Source organism: Camelus ferus, chromosome 13, assembly GCF_009834535.1.
Source record: "Camelus ferus isolate YT-003-E chromosome 13, BCGSAC_Cfer_1.0, whole genome shotgun sequence".
Classification (NCBI taxonomy): domain Eukaryota; kingdom Metazoa; phylum Chordata; class Mammalia; order Artiodactyla; family Camelidae; genus Camelus; species Camelus ferus.
The window spans coordinates 11,030,931-11,048,250 of record NC_045708.1 but is presented as its reverse complement, the minus strand read 5'-3'; the positions used below and the strand labels follow the sequence as shown (position 1 = coordinate 11,048,250).

General features: G+C 38.3%; 1 protein-coding gene across 1 annotated transcript in view; it reads left to right on the top strand.

Annotated features, from left to right (window-relative positions):
* FBXO42 (F-box protein 42) overlaps nt 1-17,320 on the top strand; it is an 84,237-nt gene that overhangs the window by 37,702 nt on the left and 29,215 nt on the right. Inside the window, exons 2-4 of the mRNA XM_032495281.1 lie at nt 726-992; nt 3,205-3,321; nt 10,973-11,107. Of these exons, the coding sequence (XP_032351172.1) occupies nt 743-992; nt 3,205-3,321; nt 10,973-11,107 (502 nt within the window). The 5' untranslated portion in view covers nt 726-742. The remainder of the gene's footprint in view (nt 1-725; nt 993-3,204; nt 3,322-10,972; nt 11,108-17,320) is intronic.

The following is a 17,320-nucleotide window of genomic DNA, read 5'->3' as shown; positions in this document are numbered from 1 at the left end:
CTTAGCATTTTGTTTGAGAGATTTATCTATGCATGTATCGGGTTCCTTGCTGTATAGTATTCCATTGTGTGAATGTACCACTCTATCTGTTCTGTTGGTGATGGATGTTTGTATTGTTTCCAGTTTTTTACTCCTTGGATCTGTTATGTTTTCTAGTATAAATATTGCCTTTCATTTGGTATTACAGCTAGTTAAGCCTATTACTGGGAAGTTTGTTATCCTCTTAAGTCACTTGTGTAAAAGCGAAAAAAACCTGTCATTTCTTATTCCCACATCCTCAGAATGTTCTTATTGCTCTTTTTGGACCCACAGTTAGTTTTTCCTTCTAAGTTTGAGGTCTTGAATTATGTTGTTAGCCAAGGGAAGCTAGTTGTTGTTTCCTTTGCTGTCTGCCAGTCAGATCCTTGAGTTACAGGAGTTGTTGTTAGAGAACAAGTTTTTTGGTTTTACTGTTGTACCAGAACTTGGCTGTCATTCTGGTTTTCATTGGGCAGAAAAAATACCATCAGAAGCCTTTAGGGATTTGTTAGATATTTTGGGATGGACTTGGTATTTCAGCTGTACCTGAGAAATTAAGGTGGTTCATAACTAGTGTGGGAAAGTGCTAAACAACAGTTTCCATATTGAGGATCTAAAAGAAATCATAAACAGCTTGGATGTATGTGCCTGAGTTATTTCAGAACTCCTGACAGTGTATACTGGTGTTTGTTTGTTTCCCACTATAGGTGTCAAGTGGAATGTCATGGCCAGCTCCTCAGACAGTGAAGATGACAGTTTCATGGCTGTGGACCAAGAAGAAACTGTGCTGGAAGGGACAATGGAGCAAGATGAGGAGCCCCACCCAGTACTGGAGGTTGAGGAGACTAGACATAATAGGTCCATGTCTGAACTGCCAGAAGAGGTTTTGGAGTATATCCTGTCGTTTCTTTCCCCATACCAAGAACACAAAACTGCAGCCCTTGTCTGCAAACAGTGGTATCGACTTATTAAAGGTACTGTGGAAAGTGAAAAGGTTTATTTATTTATTTAAAATTTGTTTGATTTATTTTTAGACTCTCAATTTCATCTTCTTTTCTCCCTTAAATTTCTTGTGGTTCTAAAATTTAATGTTAGACAATTAACACTGTACATTTTCCTTTCCTCTTTATCCTGCCTAGTTTTATGAACAGCTTGAATACTGTAATCCAATCTGCAGTTTTAAAATGAGGACTGTGTGTGTGTGTGTGTGTGGTAAGTTTTATTCATGGTCTTACCAAGGACTTTAGCTTGGGAGACAGCCTTTCAGCAGCTCTGAGAAACTGTTCCAAAGAGGTAAGGAGGAGCTAGTATGTAAATAAACTTTTTGGCTAGCATGTAGTCAAGCATATATCTTGGTAAAAGATTACTGCTAATCACAAAGAAGTAATTAGAGTAGAGACAAACTATAATATACAGTTTGAGAAAGATAAAATAGGTCATCTGTGAAACAAGAATAGTAAGCAATTTTTAAAAAGAAAGATTCAGAGGCAGAGGTAGAGCTCTCAGTTATTAAAAAAAAAAAAAGTTAATAGAAGTAAGAATTTCAAAAGAAATATTTGAATTGAGATCATTTCCCAGAAAGTGAAAAACAAAACAATAAAGAGATTATTTTTATGGAGATAAAAGATTTTTAAAATTTTAATGATTAGTCAGAGGGCCATTCTCTGATTGTTAGGAGTTCCAGAAAGAGAAAACAGTTTTTAAAAAATGAAGAGGATGAAATTACCAAAAATATACAATTTATTAGACATATGAGATAGGACTAAAGCACATGACTTTTCAGATTAAAAGTAATCACCAAGGTTTCCAGTGCAATTAAAAAAAAAAACTACATCAAGGAAGAGTATCATGAAATTTCAGAATCACAGATGAGGGTGGTGATCTAATCAAGTATATGAATTTATTCTTAGGTTTTATTTGGCATTCTTACCATTTTGATCTTTTTTTTTTTTTTTTTTTTTTTTTTTTTTTTTTTTTTTAAGAGAGAGGAGCCTTAACCTAGTACTCACAGTCTTAAATCTTCCAGGGAAATCACTGCCAATACAGTTTTTTTCCCTGAGTCATTATGTATCTGTCTTTTATTCATTACTGCCTCACCTCATTTCAACATTTGCAAATGTGTGTTGCTTCACCAGTGCATAGTGGCATTGTGGTCACACATTAAAAATGGCCATGTCTTTTTAATATTCCAGTTCCTAACTGTGAGTTCAAGCAAGAGGTAATGATCATCATTGGAATACATGTTCTGTGACCCTGCTTAAGGATCCACTAATGTAGTATTAATTCAAGAATGATACATTCTTTCAAAATGTAAATAATTGGTTATACTCTTCATTCAAAATGTTTCTCTTTGAAAAATAAGATAGTAGTTTCATGTGTTGGAAAAATAGATTGTTTCAGAAATATGAAGCTTTCACTTTTTTTTTTAATAGATTTTTTTTTTAGAGTAGTTTTAGGTTCACAGCAAAATTGAGCAGGTTCATAGATTTCCTGAATACCCACTGCCCCCTTACATATGCACAGCCTCCCCTGCTTTCAACATCCCCCACCAGAGAGGTGCATTTGTTACAATGATGAACATACACTGATGCATCATCATCACCCAAAGTTTGTAGTTTACATTAGAGTTCACACTTGGTGTACATTCTGTGGGTTTGGACAAGTCTATAGTGACATGTATCCACCATTACAGTAAAAGCTCTCACTTTTTTAAAAACAGCCTTCCCTAGTTATAAATTGATCTTTTCATAATGCACTGTCAGCTTATTATCTCCTTATTTAAGATGGACAGTACTTGGTTGCCACGGTCTAAATGCTTACTGAGCAGCTGTTGTATTCCAGAGACTGTTTTACCGGCCCCTTTGCTCTGGAGTAAGTAGCACCAGTTATTTTGGTATGTTGCCTCCTGGTATGACATAAAGGGGAGCAGAGTTAAAGTGTGAGCTGATTTTGTAATCTTGAGGGAGTCACTTAACCATTCTGAACCTTGGTAAAGTGAAAGGATTTGATCTTCCAGTTTTGAAATTCTGTGATTCTATTTGTATCTTTGCATGAGAAGTCAAAGAAATTTGGAGTTCCTCAAAGAAACTTATGTCTAGTAAAAGTGATAAGACATAAATGCAGTTTTAATAATTTGATTTACAAGTGAAGAGTCTAGGCTGAGGTATTTGTTATTTTTGTCTTTAGGTGTAGCCCACCAGTGTTATCATGGTTTCATAAAGGCTGTCCAGGAAGGAAACATTCAGTGGGAGAGTCGGACTTACCCTTATCCTGGAACCCCAATCACTCAGCGGTTCTCACACAGTAAGTATTTACTGTGAAAATAGGTCCCATCCTGCCAGTAGTCATGTTTCCAAAAACTTCTTTGGAGGGTTGGATTTTGTTTGACTTTTTAATGAAGAAAATGTAAAAGGAGGGTTTATATTAATTTTACCTCAGAATTAGGGAAGAGCATAGCCTAAGTATATTGTAGGTACTGTTGTATAAGTTTATATTCTGCTTTTTCATTGGATTTTTCTAGTATCTCCTGCTCCAAAAAGGTCAAGGTGTTACGCTTAGACTTTTAACCGTTTGACATCATGTAAGAGGAAAACAAAAGGAAGGCATGTCTGCGGCTTTCTGAGATCCTGCTTAGGGAGTATCCAGAGTTTAGTACTGTGTCTTATATTAAACTCAACTTTAAAATAGTGCATGTTCAGCAAACACTAGGTTTGACTGAGGACACACAGAAATTTTAAACATGAAGGGTGTTGATTATAAAACACAAATTTAAGTAGTAAAATTATAAATGTTCTGGCAAATAGACATAATTTAGGGTTTTTTACTTACTCTAAATTCTCCATCTTAGTTGATTTTTGTAGATACCATTTTATTCTGTTAGTGATTTCTATACCTCCATCAAAGTGAGATTGAGATGTGATATATCTTAAGCCAGTAAAGGTGTATTTATTAATAGTTTTGCATAAAGAAATTTCATTGAGAGGAAAGGAAGCCTCTTAGAAAGTTCTCAGAGTTACTGTTTTAGCTAATATTACTTCTCTTTTCAGAAACCTTCAGTGTCTATTCAATGCTACAAGATAAAAGCTAAACTTAGTCTTATATGTAAGACCCTCTTTAAGTTGACATTTGTCTAAATCTACCACTTCATCTCCCAGCTTTTTCCAAGAGCTCTCCTATTTCAAGTTGTCACTTGGCTATACTCATTTCTTCCTCCCTGGAGTATTCCTGTCCACTTAGCTGAAGCGTGCTTCTCCTTGAAAACTCAGTTGAAGTTCTAGCTCCTTCAGGAAGCCTTTTCTCAACTCTCTACTAGCCCACAGAAAAAATTTCCTTTTCTGAGCTTACGTTGTTGTCTAGAATACTAATTTGGTGTATAACTCACATTGTATTTTGTTGTTAGCTTATATGAACTTGTCTGTTTTTTGGGTTTTTTTTTTTAAGCCGTATTTTGAACTCCTGAGGGGAAGGAGAGTTACTGGCTATCCATGTTGCCTGGGAAGTCTGCTTCCAAGCTCACTCAGTAACCTTTGGCAGGAGACTCCATTCCTTACTACATGGATCTCTCCACAGAGCTGCTTATGACTTGGCAGCTGGCTTCCCACAAAATGAATGATCAGAGAGAGACAGAGACAGACACCAAGACAGCAGCCATGGAGTAATCTCTGGAGTGAATACCTTCTTTTCTGCTCTATTCTATTGGTTACACAGGGATTGACCAAGGGTGTGAGGATCATTGGAGGCCTCCTGGAGGTTGACTACCCCAGACCATATGCTATACTCTCATATCCAGAGGAGAACTCAGTAAATAATAACTCCTTGAACTGGATCTAAATAGAACAAAGGAGCAGCCAAAGTATTTGTTGTGTTTTTGGTCCTCTCAAAGAGCTGTTTTTACTCATAGGGGAGCTGTTGTGACTCCCCTGGAGTGTCGGATCTCAAAGTGAGATTCCTGCACTTTGAGGGAAGGAGGGCTTCTGTGAGACTCTTTGGGGTATCTGTGAAGTCAGAACTGGCTTCGTTTTAAGCTGTGGGTGTGTAGGAGTGACGAACACAGTAATCCCTAGAGTAGCTTAGCACCCTTACCTTGATTTTCCCAGCTTTCTTTATTAGTGCAGATGTCAACACAGTGAAATAAACAATTAGTTACTACTTCTATACTTTTTCTTCTCATTATTATTATTATAAAAATAGTTTTGAAAGAATCTCATGTTTTCAGGAGTCCACAGACCACACTTTGATAACTGCTGTGATGGACTAAATAATCTTTGTGGAAAATATTTAATGAAATTACAGGAGGATCCATATTAGGTCCAGTATTTATTGTTGAGGAAGGGGCAACTTCAGGTATCTACAGATAATTGGAATAGGAAGAAGAGACAAGGTTTCTAAGGACTAAAGACTTTTTTTTAGGATGGTGTTTGGAAACAAGTAGTTTTAGAACTGTAAGAGAGGGAAACCACATGAATTTGGGTAAAACAGAAACCAGACTAGGAAACAGGGGTGAATAATTATCAGAGCAACAGTTCAGCTTTCTGATGAGCGAGGGAAAAAATATTTTTCAGTTAACTAGTTTTTGAAAAGAGTATTACCACAAAACAGTCAGTATTTTTTGAAAGGGAAATAGAAAGGGATGGTACTATGAGTAAGCTCACAGAATTCAGAGGTTGGTGGGTTTTGATACTTGTTTTTGCTTTAAAATTTTTTTCATGTCCTTACTTGAAATCCAAGAAAGGGTGTCATAGTTTTTTTTTTTTTTTTTTTTAATGATGTTTGTGTGTTTCATTGCCTTTCGTTGTCTCTTTCGGTCTGTCTCATTGTTTCCTCCTATCTGTCTGTACATGCTATCTAACTGGCAGGCTGAAGAGGATTGTTACAGGAATGGGTGGATTTCAAAATAGGTTGAAAACAAGGAATTCCTTTAATTTTTTTCCTTAGCTCCTTCCTCTTCTAAGTCTGTATTTCTCCCTTGAGCTCTATTTTATTCCATGTACTCATGTTGAGTTTGAGATCCACATTTCCAATTCTTTGCTCATAGTGCCAAGAGATCCACAGATGTTTCTTATTTAGTCAGCTAAAAGTAAAATTCAGTAGTTCCCTCCCCCCCACCCCCGCCAAATTTTCTCCTCTCCCTAATTTAGTTAATGCCATTATCATTCTCTCAATTATACAAGCTTGAAATCTTGGATCCATCCTCAATTCCTCTCCCTTCCTCAACAACAAAAGTCAAAACTTGTTGATTCTGTTCTGTCTCTGCGGTCTCTCTCATACCTTTCCCTTCCCCCACTTTTACGCACATTTCTGATTTAATCATTCCATCTTTCCTAAATCATTTCTAAATGGTCTTCTTGCCTTTCCTCTCTCTTCGTGTGAACCTGGACTAGACACTGTTGGCAGCCATCTGTAAAACTGGGGACAGTGCCACCACCTAGGGCATTTGGAAATGTGTAAAGTCATTGTTTATTGTCTAGACTGGAAAAGTACTATAAGCAGTTGGTAGGCAACGACCAGAGGTGCTAAGTGTCCTGCTGTGAATGGGATGATCCTACACACAAAGAATTGACCTGCCCGAAGTGACAGGAGCCCCTGTCAGAAAACACTGCAAGTCTGAAATATAAAACCAGCCTCTGCCAAAAAAGCCTCAGCCTTTCAGCACTGCGTGTAAAAGTTTCTACTCTACTGGTATTCAAGGCCCCAGCTTATCTTTTCAGCCTGACTCACTGCTGCATCCTTACACAGCCAGGTTCCACCCACACAAGAATCCTTGTAGTCTTAAACTTCCCTACTTCATAGTTTTGCTTGTATTCCCTGATTTCATTCTCCCTTTCCCTCCCATTCCCTTTTCACTCTTAGACTCTTTCACTCCTTGTTAATTGACTGAAAATGTTCTGTTCTCTAAAACCCATTCAAGAGACAAAGCTGAAAGCCACCTTCTTTTACACCACTCTCAAATTCCCGACCTTGGAGATTAAGCTCTTCTCTTCCTCTGCTTAGACCCCCATTTTTTACTGTAAATATCTATTTAAGAGAGGCTACATGCAAAGGAAGAACTTTAGATTGGGAAGAGAGTTCCTCTGCTCCTCTAACCCATAGTTTTTTCATCTGTAAAATGTGTGTGACAAATTCTGTGTATGCCACAGGGTTGCTAGGAAATTTAATTGAGGAAACACTTGTAAAAATATGTTTTAACCTGCAAAATGGTAGGATGATAATGATGTCTCCTCCACAAGATTGTTATCTACTTGACGACAGTCAGGTTCCGTGTCTCAGACATCCGTGCACCTTTAACAACACCTGGTTCATAGCTGATAGTTAGTAAGTTCTGTGGAATTGTGTAACAAAGATAATGAGCAGTAGAGCTTTCCTATGTAAAAATCTGGGACAAAAAATGCAGGGGAAGAAAAATGAAGCCAGCTCTCCTAGTTTTTTGGTGAATGTGTGTGTGGCCAATCATGCAACCCTTGATTAATGTAGGATGTCCCTTTCAGACTGACATAGGAGTCTTTTGAGTCCCCAGAATCACATTTTGAAAAATATTTTAGTGTTTAAGCTGAAAATACGGTCAGGTCATTCCATACAAGTGCTAATTGTGCTCCTGCAGTAGGCAGCAGGCCCAGACTGGATAACCAGCCTTTCTTATTCCATAGTTACGTAATTACAAGCCTTATCAAGTATGTCCCGGCTTGTATGTGTAAGACACATGACAGCATAGTTTCTTTAAGCATGGGATAAATGCCTTAGGACCTTTCCCTGGGGACACACGGAGAAACAAAAGAGAATTTAATGTCTGAAAGTGTAAAAATTACAGTTCAGTAAACATTAATTTAGTGACCACCAGGCACCGTGGAAAATATGAAACAACTGGAAGACCTTGTACTTCAGAGAATTATAATATAGTAGGAAAGTATTCAGAACACTGAAGACCTATTTGCTGGTTGTGTGTGTAATTGTGAATATTTGACTTGTCTTTGAATAGGGATTATTAGATTTTAACCCGAGATATGTGACTTGCAGTAGGTGTTCATGCAGCAGTCAAGCACATTTCAGAAAACTTGAAGAGATTTAGCGATTGGGATAATCACATTCTTTATGTTAATTTCTTAGCAGAGTAGTCATACTGTACTGTGAACTGTAACTTTTGTATAGTACATTCCAATGGTCTAGATGTTCTGAAAAGAAAATATTCTGTTTGGGTGGAGAACTTTGGTAAAAGGAAATAACTACTTGAACAGTGGTATTTGCTGAAATACTAAATTCTTTTCTAAAAGGCCCATTGAACTTGTTGGGTCTCCCCAACCCCCACCCAAAACAACATGTAGGTGTCTTAAATAAAAATAGACAAACATAGTTCTTAGGATGCTTAAAATATTTGAGTGTGTTATTGATGGCTATTTTCTCATTCCCATTATATCTGAGTTCTAAACATAGCTGCCTAAATTGACTCCCTTCCTCTCCAAGCTTTGTTGATAATGACTGCTGGGTATTGAAAATACAGTGTGTGAAACATGTCATTTCAGTCCCTTAGCTTTGCGTAGAGTTTGGGCTGTGCCTTCCTCTTCCAGAAACCTTTGTTTGCTCAAAAAGAAGCAGGAAAATGCCGAGTGCCTTATTTTAGTTTAGGATTAAAAAACATGTGGTAAGGACCTCGTGGGGCCCAGCTACTGGCTAGGTTTTCAATCCAAAGAGAGAAGAAGAATGCTTGCTACCTCTTTGAAAAGTAAAGGCACTGTGCTCTTTTGCTACGTGAAGGAAGCCATTGCTAAGAGTTGATCTTTGAGGAACAGTGAGACGTAAATGAGCCCCTGACTCTTTCAGTTATGAAATCACGTATTTGTCTTGACATCAGTTAAGGTTTCAGAAGCCAGAGGACATTGCTAATTTCTGTTCTGGGGGTATATATTATCAAGACTAAGAGAATGTTCTTTTATACCGAGCATCAGTTGATCGGTTCAAAATTGTCCCATTTGTTGGAGTAGCTAGTTCAAAAAAGATATTGGTGGGGGGGGTATAGGTCAGTGGTAGAGTGCATGCTTGGCATGCATGAGGTCCAGGGTTCAATCCCCAGTACCTCTGTAAAAGATGTGAGAAGACCAAGATATCTAAAGCTCAGCTCCTTTAGTGGAGATTAAAACGTGGCTTCAGGAATTACACTTATTGTTTGTCTAATGTCATCTAACTTGATCCTTTGTTATTTGCAGTTCTTCGACCTGAAACATGAACAATGGAATTATGTAGGATTTTACTTCTTAATAGACTTTCTTGTTGGGATGTGGATTTAAAAACTGATTTAGATATGGACTAGAAGTTATTTTCAAAGGCAAAGAAAATCAGTGGAAAGTATAAGATCATTTAAACCTTCATATACCATTGTAGTGTGTCTGAGCTCTGGGAATAATTATTTTGCAGATGTGAGCTTATTGATGATTAACTGGTATTTCATTTCTTCACATCTCTAGTTTCTTTAATTTCTTTGTTAATTTGACAAGCCTGCAGCTCCATTATTGCACAATGTCTTATCAGATGTTTTGGATTTACTCCTGCTGGCTAAAATTATTTGGGTGTAAGTGACTAAACACACTGCTTTTATTATCTCTTAACTTACCCAGCTTTCTGACTTGTCCTTCCTAGTGTAGAAGTCCTCAAAGCCCTGTCGGGTAGACTGAGTTAAGAAAAAAATTAAAAAGGAAAGTTATTCCCAGAGCTAGTATTTATCACAGGGGTAATTATAGTAGTGACGTTTCCTTTTTTCTTAACTTGAATAAGTGGTGCCAGAGTTCAGAAGAGATCTTAAAAACTGGTGTGCTAAACTGAACTAGACATGTAGATAAACTGGATGTTCACTAAAACCATGCACTAGTGAATTGAATCTCTGAATTTCTTTTCCCTTTCCCATTTCTTTTATGTGACACATAACTATTCTAGCCTAATTTCGCATGATCCTTGTGAGGTCTTTTTTCACCACTGGTATGCATGAAATGAGTGAAAAGTTTTGTTTGGCCCTTTTCCTGAAATCCAAGATGATAAATGCAGGACCATAAGGAGCATGGTCATCTTTTCCAAAGAACAGAGGCTAAATGAGCTTTCCAATGAGAAGCAAGGTGGCAGAGCTTAGTTTCTATGTCTCTTGTCTAGACTCTGGCTTTGGTCTTTCTGGTTTTAGGGGAACAGACCCTCTCACGGTCATTGCATCTTTTCTTCAGAATAGTGCCCATTGGTGAGGTGTATATAATCATCTAATTAAAAAGGCTCTTCTTAAAGACCTGGTGCTTTTTTAATGTTACTTGCTGCACTGATTTTCTGTTCAGCACCAGTCAGTCAGTCTTGGTGGCTTTTGGATACACTTAGGGGCTTAATGACTTTTATGTTTTTTTCTCTCAGTTGTTTTAGGACCGTTCTACTTCTGAGATCCCCGAACTACATTGGTTCTTTATGTGTGGTTGCTTTATGACAGTTGTTTTCTGTCATTCTCTTTTGTATAAAGCCTTATTTACTGGTTTGTGCTTGAAAGCAAAAACAATAAGAGGAGGACTGGTAGAGAGAAATGGGAGGACAGAATACATCTGTTAGCGCTGACTGTCTTTGCCTAGCCCTACAGGATAATGATGCAGATTTAGATTAATTATGCAGCTGTGCTGAAATTTCACTCACTGAGCACCCGCAATCTGAATTCTTGTGTGCTCATGCTAGACTTATACTGTCTTATTTAATGACATCATTGTCACTTTACTTAGTGTGCTCAGAAATAACATTTCCATAGCTTTTCTCTGGACCTTATTTTAAAGTTTATTGTGATATTGACCAATCTGAAGACAAGAGGCTGGTTATAAGAAAGTTGGTACCTGATAACAGAATTGCAGTGTGTGAAATAATTGATCTTTGAAAATTATGGGCTATCATTAAGATGTTAGAGGGGCTTCAGAATTAGATATCAGTTATTCATTTATTACTTTCTTTCTAGGTGCATGCTATTATGATGCTAATCAGTCTATGTATGTGTTTGGAGGCTGTACCCAGAGCAGCTGCAATGCTGCCTTCAATGACCTCTGGAGACTTGACCTAAATAGCAAAGAGTGGATCCGACCTTTGGCTTCAGGTAAGAGATAAAATGCTGATCTTTGCCTTCTTACCAGGTAGCTCCCTTTGCATGGAAACTCTACCTGATCCTTTTTGGTGTTGGCTTCAAAGACAGATTATTGGCCCTCGATCCTTTGTCAAATCTGCTACTAAATGCTAAGAGTGATATGCTTGTGTAAGGTCTTTGAATTTTTTTTAAATTATGCTTTATCATTAGTATTGGTACCCTGCCAAAACTGCCATGCTGCTGTGTGAATTCGTTTGCGTGGTTTTCTCAAGTGCTGGTACAAGTGTGATACGCTGTTTGGTATGAAGTTGAAGTAAGAGTAGAAGCACGATGGTGAGAACTGTCGTTGACTGACAGAGGCTGTTGTCCCAGGGCTAAGACCTCTGAATATCTTTTGTTGTTGCCATCTCAGGTATTTGGGGAGTGTATGGAACATGCCTGTGCTGGTCACTCTTAACAACTCAGGAATGTGGGAAGATTCCACAGTAGGTGCATTCCTGTACAGTCCCACTGTGCCAGAATTCTGGCAGAAAGAAAGTAGACTATTTTCTCTCTTGACCTAACCTTTCTTGGGGGAAGAGACACACACAATTGTTTTCGCGCTTATGAGGTGGGACAGTTTAAAGGGCACAGTTAAAAGATTGGAGGGGCTGGTGTGATGGAAAAATAGAGTCCGCTGAATATCAAGTATTCTGCTAGATGTGTTGGCAAGCTTTTATCAAACATTCTTTATTTGGCTTTTCAAGGTTGGAATTCACTCTAGGACTAAGGAGACGTGGGTACGCCTTGGGCAGAGTCCCTGCTTATTTAGGCCTTGATTTACTTTGATTGCTAAATGGAAGGCAACATGGTATATTAGAAAGGGCACTAGACTAAAAGTGAAGAGACATGAGGTTCATTTCCTGGCAAAATTGCCATTCTCCGTATAAACCAAGAACGAGTTACTGTATCTCTCTGAGAGAAATACAGAGGATGACCAGAAGATTCTGTTTTTAAGTGGGTTGGAGAGGCTGGTTTATGTTTCCCTTTTTGTGTAATGATTGCTATGAATGTCTAGGCCAGAGGCTTAAAACCTTTTTATGAAAGGAAACTATATTCTGCTTCCCCAAAGCTGTAAGCTCCTGTTCCTTCCCTCTGCAATAGGCAAATATAGGAGGGAGCAGTCTACAGGTGGGGCTGCGTTTTGTGCAGATGAAGTTCTTGGAAATTACTGGAAAGATGAGGAAGTGTTAATCTTTAAAATTTTTTGAAGATTAATACTATCTTAGAGCCCTCAAAGCTGTGTGTTTCCACCACTGTGTCCCTTACGGCACTTAGTGCAGTGTCGATTAGAGTTTGGAATCACATTCTAAAATGTAGAGATCTTTTCAGCTTGAGCGTCCTGTTGCCCCTGTACTTATTGTCCAGGCCCCATTTCAGAGCACATCTGATGTTCCACTCACAATAATACTGCCCTCCTCTGCTTTGTAAACAAGCGTTTATGCCTTTGATAATTTGGATCGATGTTGCTCTTTCTTGTAGACGTGGAGCTCTGGACCTTCATAGCCTGTTGGCAACTACTTTTCCTGTTTTTCCTTATTTCTCCCTGTAAGATAGACATGGGATTTTTTTTTAAAACTACTAAGTTTAAAGACTATGTTTTGAAATCCTCGAGGTAGGAGTATCAGAAAAATAACTGAGTTTATAATTCATATTCTACAAAGAATCTGAATTTTTAAAAATATGATGTTAGACTGTTCCCTTTTATAAAACATATAAGCTTCTGAATGTTTAAAAGTAAGTTTCTAACAAAGATTCTAGTTTCTGCTTTAATTTACAATTAGAGCCTTTTTGGAGGAGGGGAAACTGAGCTTTTTGAAATATCTGCTTAAAAAAAAACAAACAGTAGTTTAATAGAGTTCTGTGAGATTCTCATTTAGGCAGAAATCCCATGGGAAGATTGCCTGAGGAAATGTTTCTATATGCTGTCATGAATCCCAACCAAAATTACTTCCTAACTGAAACATCAATGAGTCTTTCTTTTTTTTTTTTATTGAAGTATAATCAATTTACAGTGTGTTGTGTTAATTTTTGGTGTACAGCGTAGTGATTTGTTTATACACACATATATTCCTTTTCATATTCTTTTTCATTATAGGTCATTACAAGGTATTGGATATAGTTCCCTATGCTATACAGTAGGACTTTGTTGTTAATCTGTTTATATACAGTCATTAGTATCTGCAAATCCTGAACTCCCACTTTATCCCTCCCTACTCCCTTTCTCCCTGGTATCCGTAAGTTTGTTTTCTGTCTGTGAGTCTCTATTGTAAATAAGTTCATTTGTGTCTTTTTTTTTTTTTAAGATTCCACATATAAGTGATATCATATGATATTTTTCTTTCTCTTTCTGGCTTACTTCACTTAGTATGACAATCTTCAGGTCCATCCATGTTGCTGCAGATGGCATTATTTTACTCTTTTTTATGGCTAAGTAGTATTCTGTGATAGATAGATAGACAGACAGACACACACACACATGTGCACATATATATACATACATACGTACACACCACAACTTCTTTATCTAGTCACTTGTCAATGGACATTTAGGTTGCTTCCATATTTTGGCTATATTTTGTTAATGTTGTATCCTGCTACCTTGCTGAATTCGTTCATCAGCTCTAGGAGTGTTTGTGTGGAGTCTTTCTGAATAAAACACAGTTGTTGGTATGTCTTGGTGTGCCTGACACACCCCTTTTAGTGCATAGAGCTGGGTAAGTTGGATGGTGGCTGAGGGGAGGATGCTATCCACCTCCCTTTGGTACCAGAGGTGAAGTCTTCTTGTAGCATTTGAGTATTTGCAAGTTATGAGTGTCTTTATCACTGAAGAATGGTAGCTTTAACAGGGCTCAGTCTTCAAAAGTGTAGCTCTTTGGAGAACATCGAACAGTGGAGCAGTTTGGGTTACGAGCAGAGTTTTGAAAGAGAATGCCACTGTATCAGGTACCTTTTTACATGTGTATTTGGTTATATTGCAGATGAGACTGGAGCATCTCACTTTGGTTGGTGTCTTAACTCAGGCTGCCATAACAGAATACTGTAGTCCAGGCAGTTTTATCAACAGAAATTTATTTCTCACAATTCTAGAGGTGAGGAGTCCAAGATCAGGGTGCTGCAGAGAGCTCTCTTCCTGGCTTTCAGAGAGCAGCCTTCTTGCTCTGTGGCAGAGAGTGAGTACCTAAACCTAATTATCTCCCAAAGAGCCCATCTCCATATGCCATCACATTGAAGGTAGCGCTTCAACATAAGAATTTTGGCAGGCCACAGTTCAGTGCATAGCAATTGAAATTAATGTGATTTGCCAGCAAAACCTTGTCTTGCATTCCTTTTGAAATGATAGAAGGAGGGAGCATCTGGAGGGAGTATGGTGGCGATGAGCACTGGAATGACAGCTCTTACAGTTGAGAGAGACCTACCGTACTTAGACATTTCCAGTGAGGTTCCTTCTCCCTTTTGTACCTGCTGTTGTGATCCCTACCCTCATGGAGCTTATATTGTAATGGAGAAGAAACAAAGCACAATTATGAAGGAAACAAGGAATGAGGTATAGAATAAGAGGGGGAGAGCTACTTTAGACAGGAGGCCATCTTTCTTGCTGAGATGTGAAAAGTGAAGCGTGGAGGAAAATGAGAATGGCATGTACAAAGAATAGAACTTACTGGAGGGCCTGAAGGCAGACCTTTGTGGAAGTAGCTTAATGAGCAAGGGGTAGACTGGCGCATGGCACAGACGGAGTTGACATGTAGACAGAAGCCACATCATTCACAGAACAAGATCTGTGAGATTTTGAGATTTTAAGCAAAGGAGTATTATGATCCTATTTACATTTTTAAGAACACTTTTGCTGCTTTTAAGGAAATGGATTAAAGAAGGCAAGACAATAAAGCAGAGAGAACAGATAGGAGGCTATCAAAATAGTACAGGTGAGAGATTGTGATGGGTTGGACTAGAGTCCTACCAGTGGAGATAAAGAGAAGTGAGTGGATTTGAGCTGAATTTTTATGGTAGAATTGATGGGACTTCTTGATGAATTAGATATGGGAGGGTGAGAGGGTCAATCAAGGCTGACCTGTGTTTCGGGTTTATATACTTAGGTAGATAGTGGGGCCATTTGCTGAATGAGGAATAAGTATTTGAAAGTTATTTTTTTTAATCTCCTTAAACATTTAAGTGGTGGTATCAAGTAATTAGTTATTATGGGGAGTTTGGCATTTAAAATAGGGGCTTGACTTCCCTTAAGTGACAGTGCAGTCCTTCATTTTGTTCGGTTAATTCTTCTCTCATCCTTTGTTTATGCAGCAAATATTGATGGACTGCCTACTCTGTGCCTGGTATTGTTTTAGATTCTGGGGACATGTGAGTGAATAAAGCAGACAAAAATCCTACTCCTAATGGAGATTAAAACGAGAAGACATATTTAAAATGACAAGTACATAATGGAGATGATTAGTGCTATTGAAACAAAACTATAGCATTACTAGTGGGATCAGGAATAGGGGGATTTTAACGAGAGGGATCAGGGTAGACCTCATGGAGGTGTCATCAGAACAAAGACTTGATGGATACAAGAAATGAACTATGTGGATGTCTAAAGAAAGAACATTCCAAACAGAGAGAATAACCAGTGCAAAGGTTCAGAGGCGGGAGTGTGCTTGAGACAGTCAAGGGATAATGAGGAATCCAGGTGACTGGAACAGAGTGTACTAGGAGAGGCTGGACAAATAATGGAGGAGAGTATGTCATACATATAAGGCTTTCTGGCTGTTGTAAGGACTTTGTCATATCCTTTGAGTGAAAATGGCATTTAGGTTGCCGAGAAGACTGTAAGAGGGCAAGTGTAACAATGAGATCTGTTAAGAAATGGTAGCAATAATCTAGGCAAGAGATGATGGGGATTTGGACTAGGGTGTTAGCAGAGAGACAGAAATTGACTGGATCAGATCGAGCCCACAGTTTGGATGTGGAGTGTGAAAGAGAGGAGTCGAGGATGGCTGTAAAGATTTTTAGCTCAGGCACTTGAAGGAATAGAGTTGCCATTCACTGGGATTAGTAAGACTGTGGGTAGCCAGGGCTGGCAGAGTGCAGGAGAGATGAGATATTCAGTTTGAAATGCACATTAGGACATCCAGGTTGAACAAGGTATGTCTGGTATTCAGGGGAGACATACAGGCTAGAGATTTAATGTCTAGATAGCCAAATGGCAGTCGTATAGATGAATTTAAAACTATGAGACTGGATGAGATTACCAAGGGAGTAAGTGAAGATAGAGGAGGCTGTCTGGAAGGCTCCAACATTTGGAGATCAGGAAGGAGAGGGGGGAATAGCAAAACACTAGAAAAAGAGCAAGGGGTAAGATATGAGAAAACCAGCAGAATGTGGCATCTTGGAAGCTACCATACTTCTAAGTGTTTCCAGGAAAGGAGGAAATAACAATGTCATATGCAACTAAGTGGTCAAGTCATACAAGGACTGGGAATTGACCTTGAATTTAGTAAAGAGAGTATTTTGAATGAGTGGTAAGACCGAAAGCCTATTTGGAATGGCTTTAAGAGAATGGGAAGAGAGGAGTTGAAGACAGTAAGTATGAACAGTACATTATTTTTTTTTGAAGAGTATTTCCGTAAAGGAGAGCAGAAAAGTGAGGTGGTAAGTGGAGATGAATGTAGAACTGAGAGTTGCTGTTTTTTTAATATGGCGGATATAGCATGTTTATACGTTGGTGGGAATGCTTTTCTAGAGGGAGGAATTGATTTGGGTAAAGAGGAAGAATTAATTGTCAGGACAGCATCTTCGAATAGTGACAAAGGCAGAAATTACTATACAAGTGGAGAAGTTGGCTGTGGGTAAGAACACTGACCCTTTATCCAAAGGAACAAAAAGGAGTATATGATTATAAATGTTGGTGAATGGGTAGATGTGGAAACTGGTGGAAGTTCTCTACCGATTTATCACTCAGATAAAATAATTAAGGGTGGAACAGAATAGAAGCCGTTGGAAATCCTGGCCAGTGATTATGAATGTACAATTGTATACATTGTAGTCTTTGCCAGGTAGTTCTAGGAAGTTGAATGTTTTACCTTCTGGTATTGTCCTAAGGTAACACCTTAATTCTTTTTTTTTTAATATATGTTTTTATTGAAATATAGTCAGTTTACAGTGCTGTGTCAATTTCTGGTGTACAGC